We start from the raw sequence: 18035 nt of genomic DNA, 5'->3' as shown, positions 1-18035 counted from the left end.
CACGCGCATTATTGCACGAAGTACGTATGACGAGCTAATCCCAATGTGCACAAACCCGTAGCATCTTTGCGTGAGCACCAGGCATGCGACAGCAATACGTCTCAGTGGTCGCCCAACTCTTTACCATTGAGGGGGTACAGATTTCATAATGTATGTACATGATACGTGTTTGTTTATGGTGTAAATCAAGGATTTTTCTAACTGCTTTGCAACAGCTCTCGCTTTGGTTTTGTACATGTTTTCTAATTGAGGTCGTCCTCGATTTGGTTCCTGTCCTCAATTCATCGATGATGTTGCGATTATAAGATGGAATTTTGCATCGGAGTTATATAAATCAAATTAGGTTTTGCCCTTCACCGATGTTTAAACACTGTATACTCAGTGTGTTACCTCCCGAGAAATTTACTAGAAGAAATTACTCCGCTTACATATTTTTCCAACTTTCACTCGGGAGGTAACACACTGAGTATACAGTGTTTAAACGTCGGTGAAGGGCAAAACCTAATTTGATGATGTTGCGAGTGTGTGTTCTCAATTTACACCATATAAACCTGCTCATGTATAGTGGGCATAATGTATACCACTAACTGATATGTGAAGGTTTTAGACCTCAATTCAAGTAAAGATCTTTTGTGCTGAGAAAGTGAGACATATTAATATGTGACATATAAGTTCTGGTTTTGCAAATGACACGATTTTGCTAGTTCTCTATAACAATGTTATTTGCAGTATATTTACATTATTTCATACTATAACATTATTTGAACTTAAAAACAAAACCAATGTTGCCTACAAATTAAGCATCTTTTTTTCATTCTAAAAACTAGTTTTGTAGTCACGTAATATTATGATTGTTAAAGGGGCACTTGGTCCTGAAATCCCCGAAAATTTCATGTTTTGGATTGTTTACTTATCCTATTTCAAACATGTGGATGAAAGGAAACCAACTTAATGTCTATGCCGTTCCCGAGAAAAGACGAAAAAAAACCCCGGTTGTTTACATCGGACACGACGGAGTACGAATACGTTTTTCGTGTCGTTCTCATACAGTGTATGATATGTACGTTGTGTGTCTCGGGAACAGCGGTGACCAATCACCAAAGCAAAAAAAACATTTTACGTGTACGAATGAAATCACAACTAGCATCCAAACGGCTCAAATTTATGGGGTCGCAAAAGTGGACCCCGAAATTCGTTCTCGCACGCATAATACAGGAATAACACAAAAACGCCCAGTTTTTAAAGGATAGTTGTGTGGATGTTTCTATCCTAGTTTTAAATGTTCTTTCCAGTTAACATAATCTCGTTCAAAGCACGTTTTGTAGCCCAATTGGGCTGTTCCAGGACCTAGTGTCCCTTTAATGCAATGTAAAACTCCTAACATTTTATTTCTCTTAAAAAGTTCTTTGAAGTATTGATAACTTCCCATACTCTAACCAAAAACTACAAAGTGGAATGACATTTTAATTTTAATAACTTGTTCTATAAGCACCTGTTATAAGTATTTTATAGTTGATACTTACAGTATGTCCACTTCTAGTTGTTGTAGATGAAATTAAAACCTACAAAATGTTCTATTTCTCAAAAATGATATTTGCAGAATTGATATGTAATACTTCCCACAGTCAATATAAACCAATACACCATTGCCCATAGACTGACTTGTTTTCCTTCTAGTCACTTGTTTTGTAAGCGCACATAGGAAGAAGGGAAGACTGTGTACAGGCTGCATACAGGATATGGCCTGCTCTTTTTTTTTCCTTAACAGTTTGCTGCATATAGCTCCCATGAGATCACACAGGGCAAAGTGAAATTTCCTGACATTTTAAATACCATAAATAAAAGTTACATGTATAAGGGCAAAAGGATACTATGTGTATCATAAGTACATGTATGTAAGTAGGACCGATTATGATACCCTGTGTATTTTGTCTAATTTGTGCATATAGATCTATGTGTAATCTATAGAATAATGTCTGGATTTCAGGAAACAACACTTAGACACACCCATTTCCTGCAGTGGGACTTAAGTTTTTGGTTGGTTCTTGGTTGTTTCTTCTCCTAAGGACTTCTACAAGGGATTATAACTAGGAGGCCAGAAACACAGGGGCAAACCCCTTCTCTTAATGATAAGTGTTACTGGGTTCTTTTACGTGCGTTAGGCCTTATACAACACACGGGACCTCTGGCTTAACGTCCCATCCGAAGGACGAAGCAATAATGGTTTTAGTACCTTGCTTAAGGGCACAAGTGTCCGGGCCCGGGCTCGAACCCACGCCACTGTTGCCTCTGAAACACCAGAGCATGAGTGCGGTGCTCTTAACCGCTAGGCCATGACACTTCACGTGTTTAAACACTCCACATGTTTACTAAATGTTTATAACTTTTTTCTATTTATTTGTTTGCTGTCTAATTTAATTCAGGGCCCTTATCAGTTAAAAAACTGCTTTCAATGAGGGCCCTGGTTCATATTACGGGTACTAAATATTAATTTAAAAACAGCATAAGAAATTGAATTAAAACAAAACAAAACATAGATACCAATATAAATAATTAACAATAAAGAGATTATCAATCAAATTAAATTAGACGTAATAGAGGAAAACAGTCTAAAAATCCTACAATTCCAAAAATAAATAAACAAATCCACAATTGAATGCAGTTGATATTGTTACTGCTTGTTTTCATTGTCTGCATGCTTCAGCTCCTGAATACAACATTGACCTATTAGCTCCATACAGTCCATCCAGGCGATTGAGATCTTCTGATGCTTCTTTGTTTGTTCATGTTCCTCACACTCACAAATCTTGGGGAGATTGATCCTTTTCTTACACAGGTCCTCATATTTAGAACAAGCTGCCTCTCGCCATTCACAATATCTCTTTAGTTTATGAATTTAAAGTTGCCCTGAAGACCTTTTTGTTCCAGATCACCCACAATATTTTTGTTTAGTTGCTTTGATATTTGTGATTTGATGTAATTGTATTGCGCCGTGAGCATCATTTTTGGCGGATAAGCGCGTTATAAATTGCCGTTATTATTATTATTGTTATAATAATTACGCTGGATTGGACATTTGGGAGACATCCCCATAGACTTGTGCACAAAAATTTTCAAACTTCAATGTGCCCTAACCCAATATTCCCTTGTCCTCTTTCCATGAATTTCGTGTTTACTAATTAGACCATGAGCAACAAATATAACCTAATTGTGACAGTAAAATTGTGCCTCTAAAGGGGGGCTGTGACATTAGGGAGACATGAAAATGTCTCCCTAATGACCGATGTCTCCCATCGTGCGAAGAAATTACGATAACGTGTCTCCTTAGGGTACCTTTACACGTATATATTAAAGCTTAAAGTAATAGGAAAGATTACAGATGAAACTGTAAATGACAGGACTGGAAAAATAGGAATTCACGTTATTGTATGTGCTCAAGGTAATGCTTAGTGTGTACTGGGTAGCACTGCCGAAGTTCCCAAGGCTGGATTGTATCCTTCTTGACCATCGTGGCAGCTTTATCACACTTGTCAAGGACAAGCTGTTAGGGAAATAAAAAAACAAATCTAGTGTTGGACCTAACTTTTTTGAACGCATCCTTACATAAAGTGTGTCACACATAAAAAGTGAATAGAGTTTTCAGCGTCCTGACACGCAGTGCGTGACACGTAACTAGTTTCATGAGGTCTATCTGTCCAAATCAATTTCCGGGCAGTTGATCCATGGGCAACCCTCCAGAGCATCTCACCCAATGAATATCTCCACCTGGATGCCGCTTTTCATCGGGTCATCGGAACTGACTTAAAAAAAAAAAATGTAGGGGAGTGGGTGTCACTGAAACGGGGAGGTGTCATTGGGTGAATAGTTAAGCGTCATCGTGCGTGTGCAGTTAAGAGTCTTCAGGATGAATGATGACATCATCCTTACTTGCCAATTATGCGTTCTCCTGTTTGGCTTCCTGTAAGCCCAGACCCTATAGTATATAGGCTAGACCATGACTGCAGACAATTTGATCTAGTTTGGTTTCCACAGGCTACCGATAAATCAACTAAGATTTAAAAAAAAAAAAAAAAAAAATGAATGGAAAAGCTCTGGGCAAGTTGACCTTCCGGCTATAAATTTTCTTGTTCATTGCAGGTGTCTTTCACTAGTTCTTAGGAATCTAGTAGACGTATACTTCCTTTTTCTGAGAGATAGGCACAACTACCAATAAATCATAAGGTGTTCTAAGAATGAGACACTTAAATTTAGCTTCGGACAAATTTAGCCGTGCAGCAATAATAATAATGAAAAATGTCAGACGTATTTGAAGTAAAAGTAAAAGAAGAGTAAGAGTATTTTAACTTCCCACCAATATACCTTTATCACATTCGTTGAATCTTGTGTTCCTCAAACCAAAGATAAGTTTTGGTCACTTAAAACTTATGGGTAGATCTATTGTGAGTTAAATCAGAATTTTGTTAATTGCTTGTAGTTGTAGAGCTGTGTTGAATAAACTAATTCTTCAGTCATCAACGGAATACCCGCAAACTGTGAGCGGTCTCAGATGATGCAAAAGGAGTTGTGCAGTTTCCATTGTTTGTCAAATGCCACACTTTTGTTGAATGCTATTTTCCACACATGATTTGAAAGCTTCCAAAGGAATAATAGCTAAAATTTCTTCTTAAATATCAGTCATTCCGCAACCTGTTCTTTTTATTATTTTAACAAGGTCTTCGTCAATTTTCAACAAGTGCTGGTACACGCAAATCCTAATTGGCAGCCAATTTTAGGCTGGTCCATAGTTAACTTGATCAGTGCATTTTGAAATAGTTTCAAATATTTTGATCAAGTCCAAGTGGGAATAGGCCTAATTGGATTGCACAGCCCTAATTTTTGTGTATTTGTGAACAGGCCAGAGTGGAAAACAAATTTTTTGAGTTATTCATGTTTGTAAAATTTGTATGCATATAATAATGCAAAATATTGAAGTGTGTTTATTAGGTCAATTTTGAATTCTTTCTGTACATTGTAATACTTTCAGAAAGCAGGTAAAAGAATAGAATAGCCATACCTGCTCATGACTGCGGGATTCTTGTTGATTAATTTCTAACCCTCTCTAGATGGAATTCTAGCTGCCTTTGTGCAAAAAGTCCCTTTGTGTTGAATGTGGGCAAAACTAAAGTTTGTGCTGGCAAGAATTGTAATATATGGAACATTTGTGTATAAATTTCACGTTCAAATTTAAAGATGGTATTTTGTCAAATACAGGTACATTGTACACCGCTAAAATTTTGAGTCGAAGTTATTCCCGTCATACTTACTGGATGGATGGTGCAAATGAAGATGTATCTGTTGGGCACTATCTTTTGATCCCACTACCACCAATCGCTCGCACCACCTATCACCTTTTCTTTCTAATTCATGGCTCTGGAGGATTGTTTTTTGAAAGTGAACTATAAAGTTTGAGATTTCCTACAGGATCGATCCATCTTGCAAATTCATTTCTTGTGAACGCATTCGCTATCACTCACTTTCTCTTCCTTTTTTTCAGCTGGCAAGCTCAACAACGTTGGTCCCCCCTCCATAACACCACAGGGCTCAGAACTCACGTTTGTCGAAAACAGAACGTTGGAAATTACGTGCCGTGGTGCTTTCGGTCTGGAATGGATCTATCCAAATAGTGTAGCGGACCGAGTGAGAATTACACCAACCGCATGTAGAAATTGTGAGCCCGACCTCAAGCACTCAAGTATTCTGAGAATCGACGTGTCGCATTATGAGGACACCGGACAATATGTGTGTGCCTACCTAAAATATATGGACAGCCTCAATAACAAAACTGCCACAGAAGTTTATGTGTATGTTGCAAGCAATGGTGAGTACACAGTGATATTTCTTTTCAATAACAACTTTACCCGTGTCTTTAGCCTAAAAAAAGCCCAATGTATCATCTCTTATTTCCAGTTAAAGGTAGAGTATATCATTTGCAGATATCCAAAAGTAACTGAAAAAATTATTGTTGAAAAACATACATAATTTAAAGATAGTAATGGCACTAAACTCCCTGTGAAATTGTTCTTTCTGGCATGCTGTCATTTTGAAGAAAACAAAAGAAGGTCTTTTTCAAATATGCGTCTAAAGACGCATTTTTGGAAGTTTCCGTGAATGGGTGAGCGCAAGCGTTGTGAATGGGTAAGCGCAAGCGTTAACACGGCGCACAGGCACGCTTGGTTGCTTTAATTTGTTGGTTCAGTGCGTGACATCGTGTAGCTGATTTCGGCCGCAATTCAAAACTGACTAGGCAACTTTTGAATTGAAATCAGGTTAGTTGTTAAGCACCCTTCTTTAGATTTTTAGTGTTGCTTCAAACGAAAAAAAAGAAGGCACAAATGACAAATGATGTACTCTACCTTTAAAACGCTAAAATGGTTGTGCACATTTTGAATAAAATAAGTTGTGCACACTTCGCGCCATACGCACACGAACCAGAACGCATACCCAATGTGTCCCTCCCATTGGGGCTCTTGAAAGTGGTCATACAAGTGGCATCTGCTGCTCATGCCCAGCTAGTCCATAACTGTACAGAATAATGTAAACAATTCAATTTGTTTTGTTGGTCACCAGATCGTGAAAAGCTGTTCTTGCCAGTGACAGAGCACACCATCTACATCAACGGTGCCACGCCCTTCACCATCCCCTGCCGCATCACCAATGCCCGGGCCCAGGTCTCCTTATTCCATGGATATAATACCCTGATGAACCAGGACCGAACACTGGTGTACGATCCCAAGGTCGGATTTAACGTGACCGCCAACCAGGAGTTATACGAAGGGTTCGTCACCTGCCAGGCGCAGCTGGGGAATATGCAGCAGCAGCAGGTCTACACGGTGCAGTACGAAGGTATGTTGTTGTTGCTGAGCTCGTCAGAGGGCAGGGCGAAACAAATAATGGCTCTACCATATTGCGGTAGTCACATGATTTGGTCAGAAGGTTAAGCAAAAAGTACATTGTGTTTTATCGAAAAAGAGAATATAGACTTGTGGAGAAGGGCGTGGGAAGGGTTTTAAAAATACCAGTTTTGAGTTTGATAAATCATCAAATAAACGACAAAGGGAAACTGACTAGGTCCTAAAGATTGACAAACTGGGGAACCGCCAACATGTAGTTTGACAGTTAAGTTGATAGAGCACTGGAATGATATTCCGGATATGTCGCAGGTTCAAACCTAGTCTATGCAATAGAGCCTTGCGAATGTGAGCTGATTAGTTATGCAAGACAACCGCCTCTTGACCTCTAGGTTTGGACCGATCAGTGGGTGCTTTCTATATCGGGTCTCATCATGGATGAATAAAACCTAGACCTGCTGTGAATTGAACAAAAAAGTCTGCGTTAACGCGTGCTCTGTAATGATATGTAATGCAATATGCCGGCAATAATAGAGCCGGCCACGGTCGTGTCTAGGTTTTGTAGATCTACATGTACATGTATGCGCACTCGCCGTTGTTGTATTTGAAAAACACTGCATCTGAATCGACCAATCACAGTTTTAGTCCTGATTTGGAAATGAAATGACGTCATGAACAAGTAATCGACTCCGATTGGCTGGTGTGCGATGTCGCATATATTTGCATTTCTAGATCAGACGTTCGACAGGGCTCCGTGGAGAATGGGTGATACTCGGACTAGTTCAAACCCTTCTCCAGTCAATGTCTTTGTTTGAAAGTTTATCATTTAATAGTTCAATAAAGCACTTGAATTTGATCGTTTTCTTTGTGTTCACACAAATAGATGTAGAATCTTCCGTACTAATGTGACAAAATGTACAAGTGAAGCGCAGGCCTACACCCGATTTCATGAAACTCATAAAGAAAACAAGCTTACGGTGGACCGTATAGCTACTTTGAAATTTCAACTGCACTATTCCAGGCTAATTCATAATTATTTCAATGCATTTTCCATTTACAATTTCACACACATTGTCTCGGTATTATAGACTTGTTTATGAAAGTTTTAAGAAAAGAACGCTTCTTATTTTGCAACCACTTGCGACGTGTTTTAAGCCTGTTTAGTTTAAGCAAGTTTCGTGAAATGGATAATACGGCGTGTCGCGAGTTGCGAGGTGTTACACGTCATAAATTGGGTTGCGCTGGTTGCGAAGCGTCAAAGCGCTTCGTGAAATATGAGGATAACTTTTTTAAAAAAAGGAACACAACCCAATTTATGAAGTATTAAGTTTATTTTGCTGTTCAAGTAGTGTTGCTCTTGAAACAAACAGCCAAACCATTTGTTTCCAGGTCAAAGGTGAAAACAGGTCAAATGTTTGAGTGTGCACAGTGAACACTGCCTTTTTGAGTTCCATATCTCAGACAACATTGTGGTTTATTTACTAAATGGCTTCACTTCAAACTGAGTCCATAATAAGTAAAAAAAAAAAAAAAAATCACAGTTGCAGTCAATCTGAGTCAACTTCCAAAGGTGGAAGTCAAGTTTGTTTAGTGAGTCATGATCCAGACTTGAAGGGAGTGTGAAGCCACTAGAGAGGTTTCCCAAGCGAATGGATAGGCCAAAGAGGATGAATCGCTGGACATGTGTCAATTGTCTGTGTGCCAAAGTAAGATTAGCTGATGATACGAGGCTTTTATTGGAGGCTACCATTTTGCTGTTCCGGTTAACTGAGCATATATTTGCTGAGCATACATGATGCGAACTAACGGAATGGTCAATACAATTATGGATAGCTAAAAATATGCAAACACGTATCCTTTCGGATGTGAAATATTACTTGACTTGTGAAAAGATTGAGTGAAATTGTCCACGCTTTATAATCTCTTCTACATTTGATGCAGCTCAAAGCCCCCTGATCAAGCCAGAGATCACTGCCAGCAAGAGGGAAGTCATCCAGGGCTGGGAAGGTTTTGAAGTGACATGCGAGGCGGACGTGCCGTCCAGAAGCCATCTGACACTCAGCTGGGAATACCCAGGAAAGGGGGTAAGACTCACCATGTTATTTCTAGCGCAGGACCAGTCGGGTTGAGTAGTTAGTCATAAAGAGTTGATCCTGCCCACCTATACAAAGATGAGAGGTGTATATATTTTTTGCATGCAAAGCTCCCGAGGTTTAGTTCATCAGTTTTTAAATTGACTTATTTATGGAGCCTTGTAATCTGCAGACTTATTTATGGAGTGGCGTGGTCCAGTCATGGGCGTCGCCAGGATTTTTTCTAGAGGGGGCAAAAAAGATTTTTGGCCAAAAAATGATTCTATTTCTCAACACATTCTCGATTTATCAGTTTTAGAGGGGGGCAGGGACATTTCCCCCCCCCCCACTCATTAAATTTACACCACTTTGTCTTCGCGCCTCTTTTTCTTTTCTTTTTTTTTCTTTTTTTTTCTTCCTTTGCCCGCCCCCTTGCGACGCCCATGGGTCCAGTGGTTACGTTGCTCGACTCACTTGCCATGGTGTACGTGGGTTCGAACCCTGATTGGGAACATGGCACTTGCCTTCTTGGGCAAACAAATTGACAACTATTGGCTCTCTCCACCAAGGAGTATAAATTGGTACCGGGTACCTGTGAAGGTAGAGACCAGATTGCACTGATCTCGAGTTGCTGCCTGAAAAAAATGGTCCAGTGGCCTGATGAACAGGGGAAATAATTATGAAGCATGGTGAGACCCTTGGTATAAATTGCTACATGTAAACACCACATTCTTATTGATTATTTTATATCTCAACTGAAATATATATTTCCTGGGTTTCTGGGTTTTCTGATAATATTGGCTTTGTCAGCAGCTAAGGCTTCAGGGGATTTTAGGTCAGCCACCCCAGACCCTGCTCTTGCAGCTTGGTCAGTGGTGGATACCGTACCTCACACACATGAGTTGTTTATTCCAAGAAACGGACAGATATGGCGGCCGCACAGTGGAAATCTGAAGTGGACTCAAAAATAAACTTTATTGAAGTCTAAAGGTCATTATTTATTGAATTCATTGCGACTTTAGAGGCTATAATTCCAGCCCAACTTTGTTATTTTTTTTTTTTCAATTGATGGAAAAGCAGTAAATTTCAAACTAAGACCCAGTGCGAAACGGGCGTTTGGTCAGTGCAGTGGCTACAACCGTTGCTACGGACATCACGTGAGGATCATGATGGCCTGCGATTGAGTGTTCGATTAGCCCCGCTGTCGTGGCTAACCCGTCTGCCTTTACCCCAGAGTTGTAATGAGTCACTGATTTTTGTGACTCAAGTCAAGTCGAGTCATTTTGAAGAAGTGATTCGAGTCGAGTCGAGTCATTAGGTCGAGAAGGTCGAGCCGAGTCGAGTCACAGTGTGTAGTCGAGTCGAGTCGAGTCAAGTATTTAGCTCGAGTCAATTCGAGTCACAAATATTTGAACACTATACAATTGATAAACTCAAGAGAGAAAGTCATTTTTTTTTGGCTGTTTTAATTTTACATTCGGGCTACTACATGTGGTGACACCATTTTGACTCTTGATGAAAATGAAAAAAGGGGGTGCCAGCTGATCGTCATTCAACTAATGGGGACACTGATCAAACCACGTGCGTATATGTATACATGATTCGTGTACATTCTAATGTGACGTGAACAAAAACCGGCACCGGTGTAAGTCATTGCAAATATTTTCGCAAAGTTTTGCTTTTATTTTTGGGACTCGAGTCTGATTAGCCTTCCTCAAGTCGAGTCGAGTCATTCTGATGAGGGACTCGAGTCGAGTCGAGTCATTTGCTCGCAGTGACTCGAGTCGAGTCAAGTCATTTGCCCTTAGGGACTCGAGTCGAGTCGAGTCACCAAAAATTGCGACTCGAGTCGGACTCGAGTCGAGTCATTGACTCGAGTCATTACAACTCTGCTTTACCCGAGTCAATCCGGGTGAGCTACTGGAATGCACCCTTAGATTCTATATGGTTGCAGAAGGCGTTGTTCAAAGCAGACGATCTTGGGCACTTACCAAAAATAGGTGGACTATTCATTATGGAATATTTGCCAACAGACACACGATTGTGCCGACGGGACAGCAGTTTTGCCAAAAAAAACCAACAACAACAAAAGGAGGCAGGTATCACATGATGTCTACGCCCTGATGCCTACGGCCCTGCCAGACAGAGCTAGAGAGGCGTCATGATCAGTTATTTGTTTGGAGGGGATTTTTGCTTTTTCTTTTCCCTTTATATATTTTTTCTTCCACTCACAGCAAGCCCCCTGTGTCCGCCACTGGTTTTGAAAATCTCTAAAATGCTCAGCATTTGTAAAATGTCAATACAGGGTCTGAAATATTTGTTTAACATTCAATACATTCCTTCAGAATTGCAAACACGCTATATTTTTGAATTTTTTGACATGAAGACAGAACATTGGACGATTCTCATGATTCATTCATGAATTAAATGTTATCTCATCGCCGTCTTTTATTACAAAATATTTTGTGGATTCTGATTACTTCAGCGAACAGTAGCCAAACACCAACAATGCATATGTGTGTTTTTGTTAGTTTCCCTGTATGACGTGCATGCTTATCAAACTTAGGTTGTGCCCTGAAAGAGTGTCTGAAATCAGTGGAAATTCTTGACATTGGAATTTCAGTAGCAGTATTCAAGGTGTATGGGATCATTTGCTTGTTTTGCAATTTTTTTTATTCATTTGCAGCAACACAATTGTGAAACTTAATTGTGGAAGTTTTAGCCCAGTGGTTACTGTACATTTTGAGCGGAAAAAAATGTAATTGCACAATTCTTTTTCGTCTTGTAACTGGATTCCATTGCTAATTGGTGAAAGAAGTGTGAATTTTGAGCAAAGTTCTCAATGTTCAATCAGTAGGTCCGTGTCCAGTATCCTCATGGCCGTTTTGGAGGATTTTGGAGGATTGAGGATGAATCGTGTTCGAAAAGGAGGAGGATTTTGGAGGATTGAGGATGATTGCATTTTTTGAGGCAGGACTGTCTGATGGTTTTGAAGGATTGAGGTGCTGGGTTTCCTGCATTTGAACATAAGTGCAACATTTTGGAGGATTTTGGAGGATTGATGATGGTTCCTAGCAAAAAGGGCCTAGGGAGTTTACCGGAAGGGTTAAAACATTCATCTTGTGTCGTTAACCACCTTCATGCATATAGTTTCCTCAAGCTGCCAGTATTCTGCCTAGGGAGCAACGCACCGTTACCTAAAGGACTGATCTGATGTCTTGGCTATAGAGCTTGAGGATTATGGTTGGGCCTACACATGTATACTGCACAAATCCTTTTCCAACAATGTAGCCTTAAATAAGGGAATAAATGTGTGCTCTGGAGGTTTTTATCACTCTGTTTAAGACCACTTAGAGTCTGGGTGCTGATAATTACCCGAGCCGGAGGCGAGGGTAATTATCAGCACCCAGACTCTAAGTGGTCTTAAACAGAGTGATAAATACCGACGGAGCACATATTTATTCCCATTCATAAATACCTTTTCGGTTAGAAAAAATCATATAATTCGTTCAAAACATCCCGATTTTGTTCAACAAATTCACTTTATGCTTTTTGAAACATCCCTCTTGCAAAATAATGGAGTGTTCAGTTGGCGAGTAAGATGTAAACAACCCTTTTATGGAGATTGACGCGCGCGTATCATGTTCTGCGCGATGTCGCGCAGAACGCACCTGGCGCGTTGCGTTTTGAATTTAGAACTATAAAATTCGGACTCCCTGGTAGTGTTGCGCATGCCTACGTGAGGATTGTGAACGTTCAACCAATGGAACGACAAAAGGCACTGGAATTTTAGGAGTCCACATTTTATTGTGACACTGGAAAAGTGTTTAAGACCAGCTAGCCATGTCTTTATCATCCGTTTAAGACCGGCCACGTGACGGGCTCTCGACCAATAGGAATAGCTAAACTGTCTGAGGTATTTATGAATGTGCAATAAAATATTGTTGCTCACATGCACAGTGAACCAGGCGAACTAATATACTACCAGTGAGTGGTGTGGAATTAAAACTAGTTTCCAGAGGCGATGTGTGGAATATTCTGTCTTCCTGATGTCAGGCTAAGGGAAAAAATAAAATGCTCCCTGGATTACAGAGGCAGGCCTAGGTTTACTCTAAGTTTTACTATACAGCTTGAGCAGGGGGCCATGCCCCACCCCCAATCCCCGCCCATCCCCCATCCCCCCATCCCCCTCCACTGCGTGTGTTACTCACAGTGACTGGACACTTCCTGTGAGCAAGTGTTGTATGACCAGCAAAATGACCATGGCATATACAGGTAGTCTTGTATAATGGATAGATTGGTACAACAAGGAGCGCCATCCATGGGTACAACATGTATTTTATAAGTTCACTGCCAGAACTGTGTACTAGCTCTCAATGGTTTGTAAAGAGTTGAATGCCATTACAAGTTTGAAAGTGCACTTTGATAATTGTTCCTCTCTGTAAGCAAGTACGGTCCTACCTTCATTTTACCTTGACTTACGGTTGCCTTGACTTAGAACCAAAATCCCCTTCATGATCTTCATCCTGTTCCTGTAATGTATCACCTTCACTCCCCCTCCCATGTCTTGTTTCCATACATCTGATACACACTCAAATGAAGGAAGTGCCATTGGACCCTAAGGATGTCGGTAATAAGCTAAGACTATAAAAATGTTCCAAGGGGAACCGAATGTATGAAGATGAATACCATCCTTCACCTTCATGTTGACCTTTACACAAGGTTTGTCACGGCATTTTTTTGTTTGTTCGTGATGAAAAAGAAAATGGAAATGTTTGCTCAAGAAATCATGTGTGCAGTTGGTTCTAATTTGGCATATGCAAGGGATATGCCAAATATATCGAATATTCCTAATATTCAAATACTCAATGATACACCGAAGATCCGAATGGCGTCTTTCCGTTTTTGGAAATTTGAAAATGTGAGTGATCCCCAGAAAGTGAAGAAAAACATCCTTGTTATTTTTATTGTATAAGTTGTGTGGTTTATTGTTTGTCAACAGGCACGACTTTAGAGCTTCTGTGAGGACTATTTGCTCTATCTACCGGTACATCATTAAAAATCCTTCAAATGTTTCACAAAAACTATATCGATGCATACTGTTCTTAATATTTTAATAAACTCATTGTCAATTTTTGACAGGCAAGTGGACACAAAATCCCATTTTGATTTCTTACTGTCGCATTCGATTTAGATGGGCACACGGCAAATGTAAAATTTTAATCAGCCTTGCTGTGAATATTCAAATTTTTGATCGAATCCAATATTGAATAATCAAATACTATATTATTTCAAAATACACAGCCACTAACGTGTGTATTATAACTCACATTACAAGAAAAGGATGTTGCAAAATTTTAAATACACAGCATTTGAAAATTTCCTCATACTGTACACTGATGAAAAAAATCTTTTTTCAATAAATTTTAAAATCATATAAGTTTTTATTTAAAAAAAATCAGTCATAAAATCTTTAGGGGGATATATTTTTGTAAGTTGCATTACTGTTAGTTACATTACAGTTTGCCCGCAAATCTACTTGAAACATATAAGAAACTAATAATCAAACAAAAAACTCTTTTCCTATTATATATGAACGTTTCTCTTTGCCAAAATTAAAAAAACTCACAATAACACTTGAATTTCGCATGTACACACAAGGTGCCCAAAATGACTAGCTAAATGTATCATTTTAGCCCTCTCAAAAAAAAAGAAAGGTTTAGACAAAACAACACACTTAACCATATCCCATCTCATTGCCACATCACTCAAATGAATGGTCTTGTTGTCACCTTTAATTTGATACCACATTTGCGGTTGTGATGCTGGTAGTTTTGAAGATTGCATACATTTTCCGTTTTCAACATGTCCACTTTCTCATGGAATTGTCCTTTTTTTCAGTCGAATATTTTCCGAAGGGTGTTTTTAGTGAAAAGCAAGTATAGAGGCTGGCCTAATGGCCTGTGTTGATGGTGTATGGTTCTTTCCCCCTATAGATTGCCAGCTTGGAGTCAAACTACAAAGAGGAGACCTCACATCAGATCAGTGAGCCGCACAGAAACCACCGCAAATTGAGCACCAAGCTACTGGTTGCGAACGCGACCGTTTTTGACAATGGGACATTCGTCTGTGTGGCCAGCAGTCACATAGCCAAGTCATCTGCAGAAGTGAACATCACTGTTTTACGTAAGTTGGTCAGGCTTCCTGTTTTTACTCGTCAAAAGTTTTTCAGCATGCTTCAAATTAGGGCTGCGACTCAACATTGAATTTATAAACTTGTAGCTCAACCCAAACTTTTCTGCAGCGGTATTTCAAAGTTTAAAAATTGTCACTTTTTACGGTATGAGCAAGAAACAACAAAGTATGTGTTGGCCATTCAATAAATTTGGGGTCCACTTTTCTCCCTGTCCCTGTTATGCCTGACATTTATGATTTTAAGATTCTACGTACATTCCTGAATGTAGTCATCCTCCAAGAGTGATATGAAAAGTAAACTACCTGCCCAACAAATACAAAAATCATTTGGAGTCATTCTTAATGATACTTGATTGGCAAATTACAAAGTTCAGAGGTGCCGGGTAACAGGGACAGGAAAAATGTCACACTTTGGACCCTAAAAATGACGCATGTATGCAAATACATGTATTACACATACTGGCAACACACAGTTTAGAACGAGGCCAAAAAAGATGGCTAAGTGACAACCAATGACAATTGCCTTTTGACATTTGATGGTTCATTTGAAATTGGATTGCGTTTGTCAAGAAATTTTACTTAAAAAGAGAGAGTTCCATTTTCCAAACATTTAGAAAAGCTATAAAAAATCTACAAATCTTTTGAGAATATGGTAATGAAATAGGTGGAAGTATTTCTTAATAACAAAAAAGATTCCAATGCATTTAAAAAAATAATTTCACCATCTTGATACCCAGCGGGAGACCACTTGTTCAAGAACGGGCCGCCCCACCTCTTGGAAGTCCCCCGTTATCTGAACCTCAGCGAGGGGGAGCTGCTAGAGCTGAACTGCTCGGGCGCTTACACCTTGGAATGGAGCTACCCCCAGAGCATCCAGTCCCACGTGGTCCTGAGCTCCTGGGCCTGCCCGATGTGCCCGCCGGACTCACGGCACACCAGCATTTTGAGGGTTGAGGACGTCGGTTACAGTGATGCGGGGAGCTACCAGTGCATCTACAGTCGGTACATGGATCATATAAACAGCGGCACGGCGACCCAGGTAGATGTGGCTGTTACGGGGACAGGTGAGTCCAAACACATCATTACCCCCTCCCCCACCCCCACCCCAAAAAGAAATGTGTGGAGAGAAGGCAACAAAGCTATGTTCACTTTCAGAAGTGAAAGGAAGCTTCCATACTTTTTTCAGGGAAACCCATGGAATCAGGTAGGGACTGAAAACCAAATCCACTTAGGCCTGGACGGGATTCGAACCCCGGGTCACAGAGGTGAAGGAGAGGGAAAATCCTTCACTGACGTACGATGTACGTATTTGATAAACTCTGTATACTCGGTGTGGTCTGAAGGCTTGCAAATTCACAAGCTTACTAGGGTGGGACTCGAACTCAGGACCTCCTGCTTAGTAGTGCAGACTTCATACCACTCAGCCAACAAGCAAAACCCAGTATTGAAGGGCAAAACCCAGTATTGCATTTACATTACTCTGATGCAAATCTGTCTTATAAATAGGAGAGAAAATGACAAAAAATAAACCCTGACTGTGCCAACCTGACTCCCTGTTGTTAACGCGACTCCCAAATGATAAATATATATATTTTTTTCCAAGCAGATGCCAGTCTTCTCCAAGATGGACCCCCTCTCATCCACACCGACTCCCCCGCCATCGTCGCGGCCGAGAACGCCACCGTCGAGGTCAGCTGCACGGGGGCCTTCACCCTGGAGTGGCTGTACCCGGACGCGGTGGCGAGCCGCGTCAAGCCCACCTCTGTCGCGTGTCTCACCTGCCCGAGGGCGATGCGGCACAGGAGCGTCCTGAGAATCGAGAACGTGGTGTACACCGATACGAGTCTCTACCGGTGCGTGTATGGGCGGCACTCGGACAGCATCAGCAACGAGACTGCATCAGATGTTTACATTTACGTGAAAAGCCCGAGTGAGTCACCCTTTTACTTCTGTTTTCAATTTTTTTTCCCCCTCAACATTTGAGCTTGTGTTATAAAAAAGATTTCCTTGTAATTTCTGCTTCAGGGCCTACTGATGTTGCAAGTCCTGTAGGTTATTTTGGATGCCCCATTTTGTTACGAAAATGAGTGTAAAAGTATAAAAGTTTAGGAACTTTGATGCCCAGTTTTTTCCAAAATCAAGTCAAGTTTGGACAACTAATGTTATATTACTGAAGATGCAGGCATCGTTTCTGAAGTAAAGCACAAGTTATCCAGTCTCAAGTCAGTTTACAAGCTTTTCCGAAACTGGCGTTCTATGGAGTACCGAAGTGAATATGTCACGTGCACAAAATGTGTGTGAAAGACATTAGCGTCGTGATTCAGCCCGTGAACCAACACGCGCGCTTACTCCATTCGTTTGCACTACACTTTCTGGTCCTAAATGACGTCACACTTTGGCACTCCATTGTCAGTATTTATCCCTCATTACTTGGACCTTACTCGTGCTTGCAAATGTGGTTGACTCTTGATTTGACTTGGGGTTGACTTGTGATGGATTGGACTAAAGCTCGGGTTCTGTGTAGTCTCTAGGGCTGTGCAGTGGAACCCGGTACCGGAGTACCCGACTGCTGATGTCAGGAACCGGTTCCAGATTATGGAATTGGGTACCAGCAACCAACTTTACAAATTACTAAGTGACTTCTCAGGCAATAAAAAAAGATAGGTTTTGAATGTCATCTGTGGAGGATTTTACTAATGAAAACCAGGCTACATGGGAAAACAAAACATATTTCGAATTTTAGGACACTCGTGAAAGTTGCAATTTACACCGTACAGTTGTAAAGCTTACTGTGCACACTTGTTTCTTGCTGTATTGGCGCACTGATGTGGCAGTATTATCATGCTGATGACCTTTATGAACAATCTGAACAGCAACTTCC

General features: G+C 40.4%; 1 protein-coding gene across 2 annotated transcripts in view; it reads left to right on the top strand.

Annotated features, from left to right (window-relative positions):
• LOC119733977 overlaps nucleotides 1-18035 on the top strand; it is a 72640-nt gene that overhangs the window by 7715 nt on the left and 46890 nt on the right. For both annotated transcript variants that reach the window (XM_038207357.1, XM_038207356.1), the window contains exons 2-7: nucleotides 5534-5857; nucleotides 6607-6882; nucleotides 8829-8971; nucleotides 14956-15145; nucleotides 15892-16218; nucleotides 16761-17084. In XM_038207357.1, coding sequence (XP_038063285.1) covers nucleotides 5534-5857; nucleotides 6607-6882; nucleotides 8829-8971; nucleotides 14956-15145; nucleotides 15892-16218; nucleotides 16761-17084 — 1584 coding nt within the window. The remainder of the gene's footprint in view (nucleotides 1-5533; nucleotides 5858-6606; nucleotides 6883-8828; nucleotides 8972-14955; nucleotides 15146-15891; nucleotides 16219-16760; nucleotides 17085-18035) is intronic.

Source organism: Patiria miniata, unplaced genomic scaffold (assembly GCF_015706575.1).
Source record: "Patiria miniata isolate m_02_andy unplaced genomic scaffold, ASM1570657v1 HiC_scaffold_26, whole genome shotgun sequence".
In the NCBI taxonomy this organism is placed as follows: domain Eukaryota; kingdom Metazoa; phylum Echinodermata; class Asteroidea; order Valvatida; family Asterinidae; genus Patiria; species Patiria miniata.
This window is presented reverse-complemented; position numbering and strand designations above follow the sequence as displayed.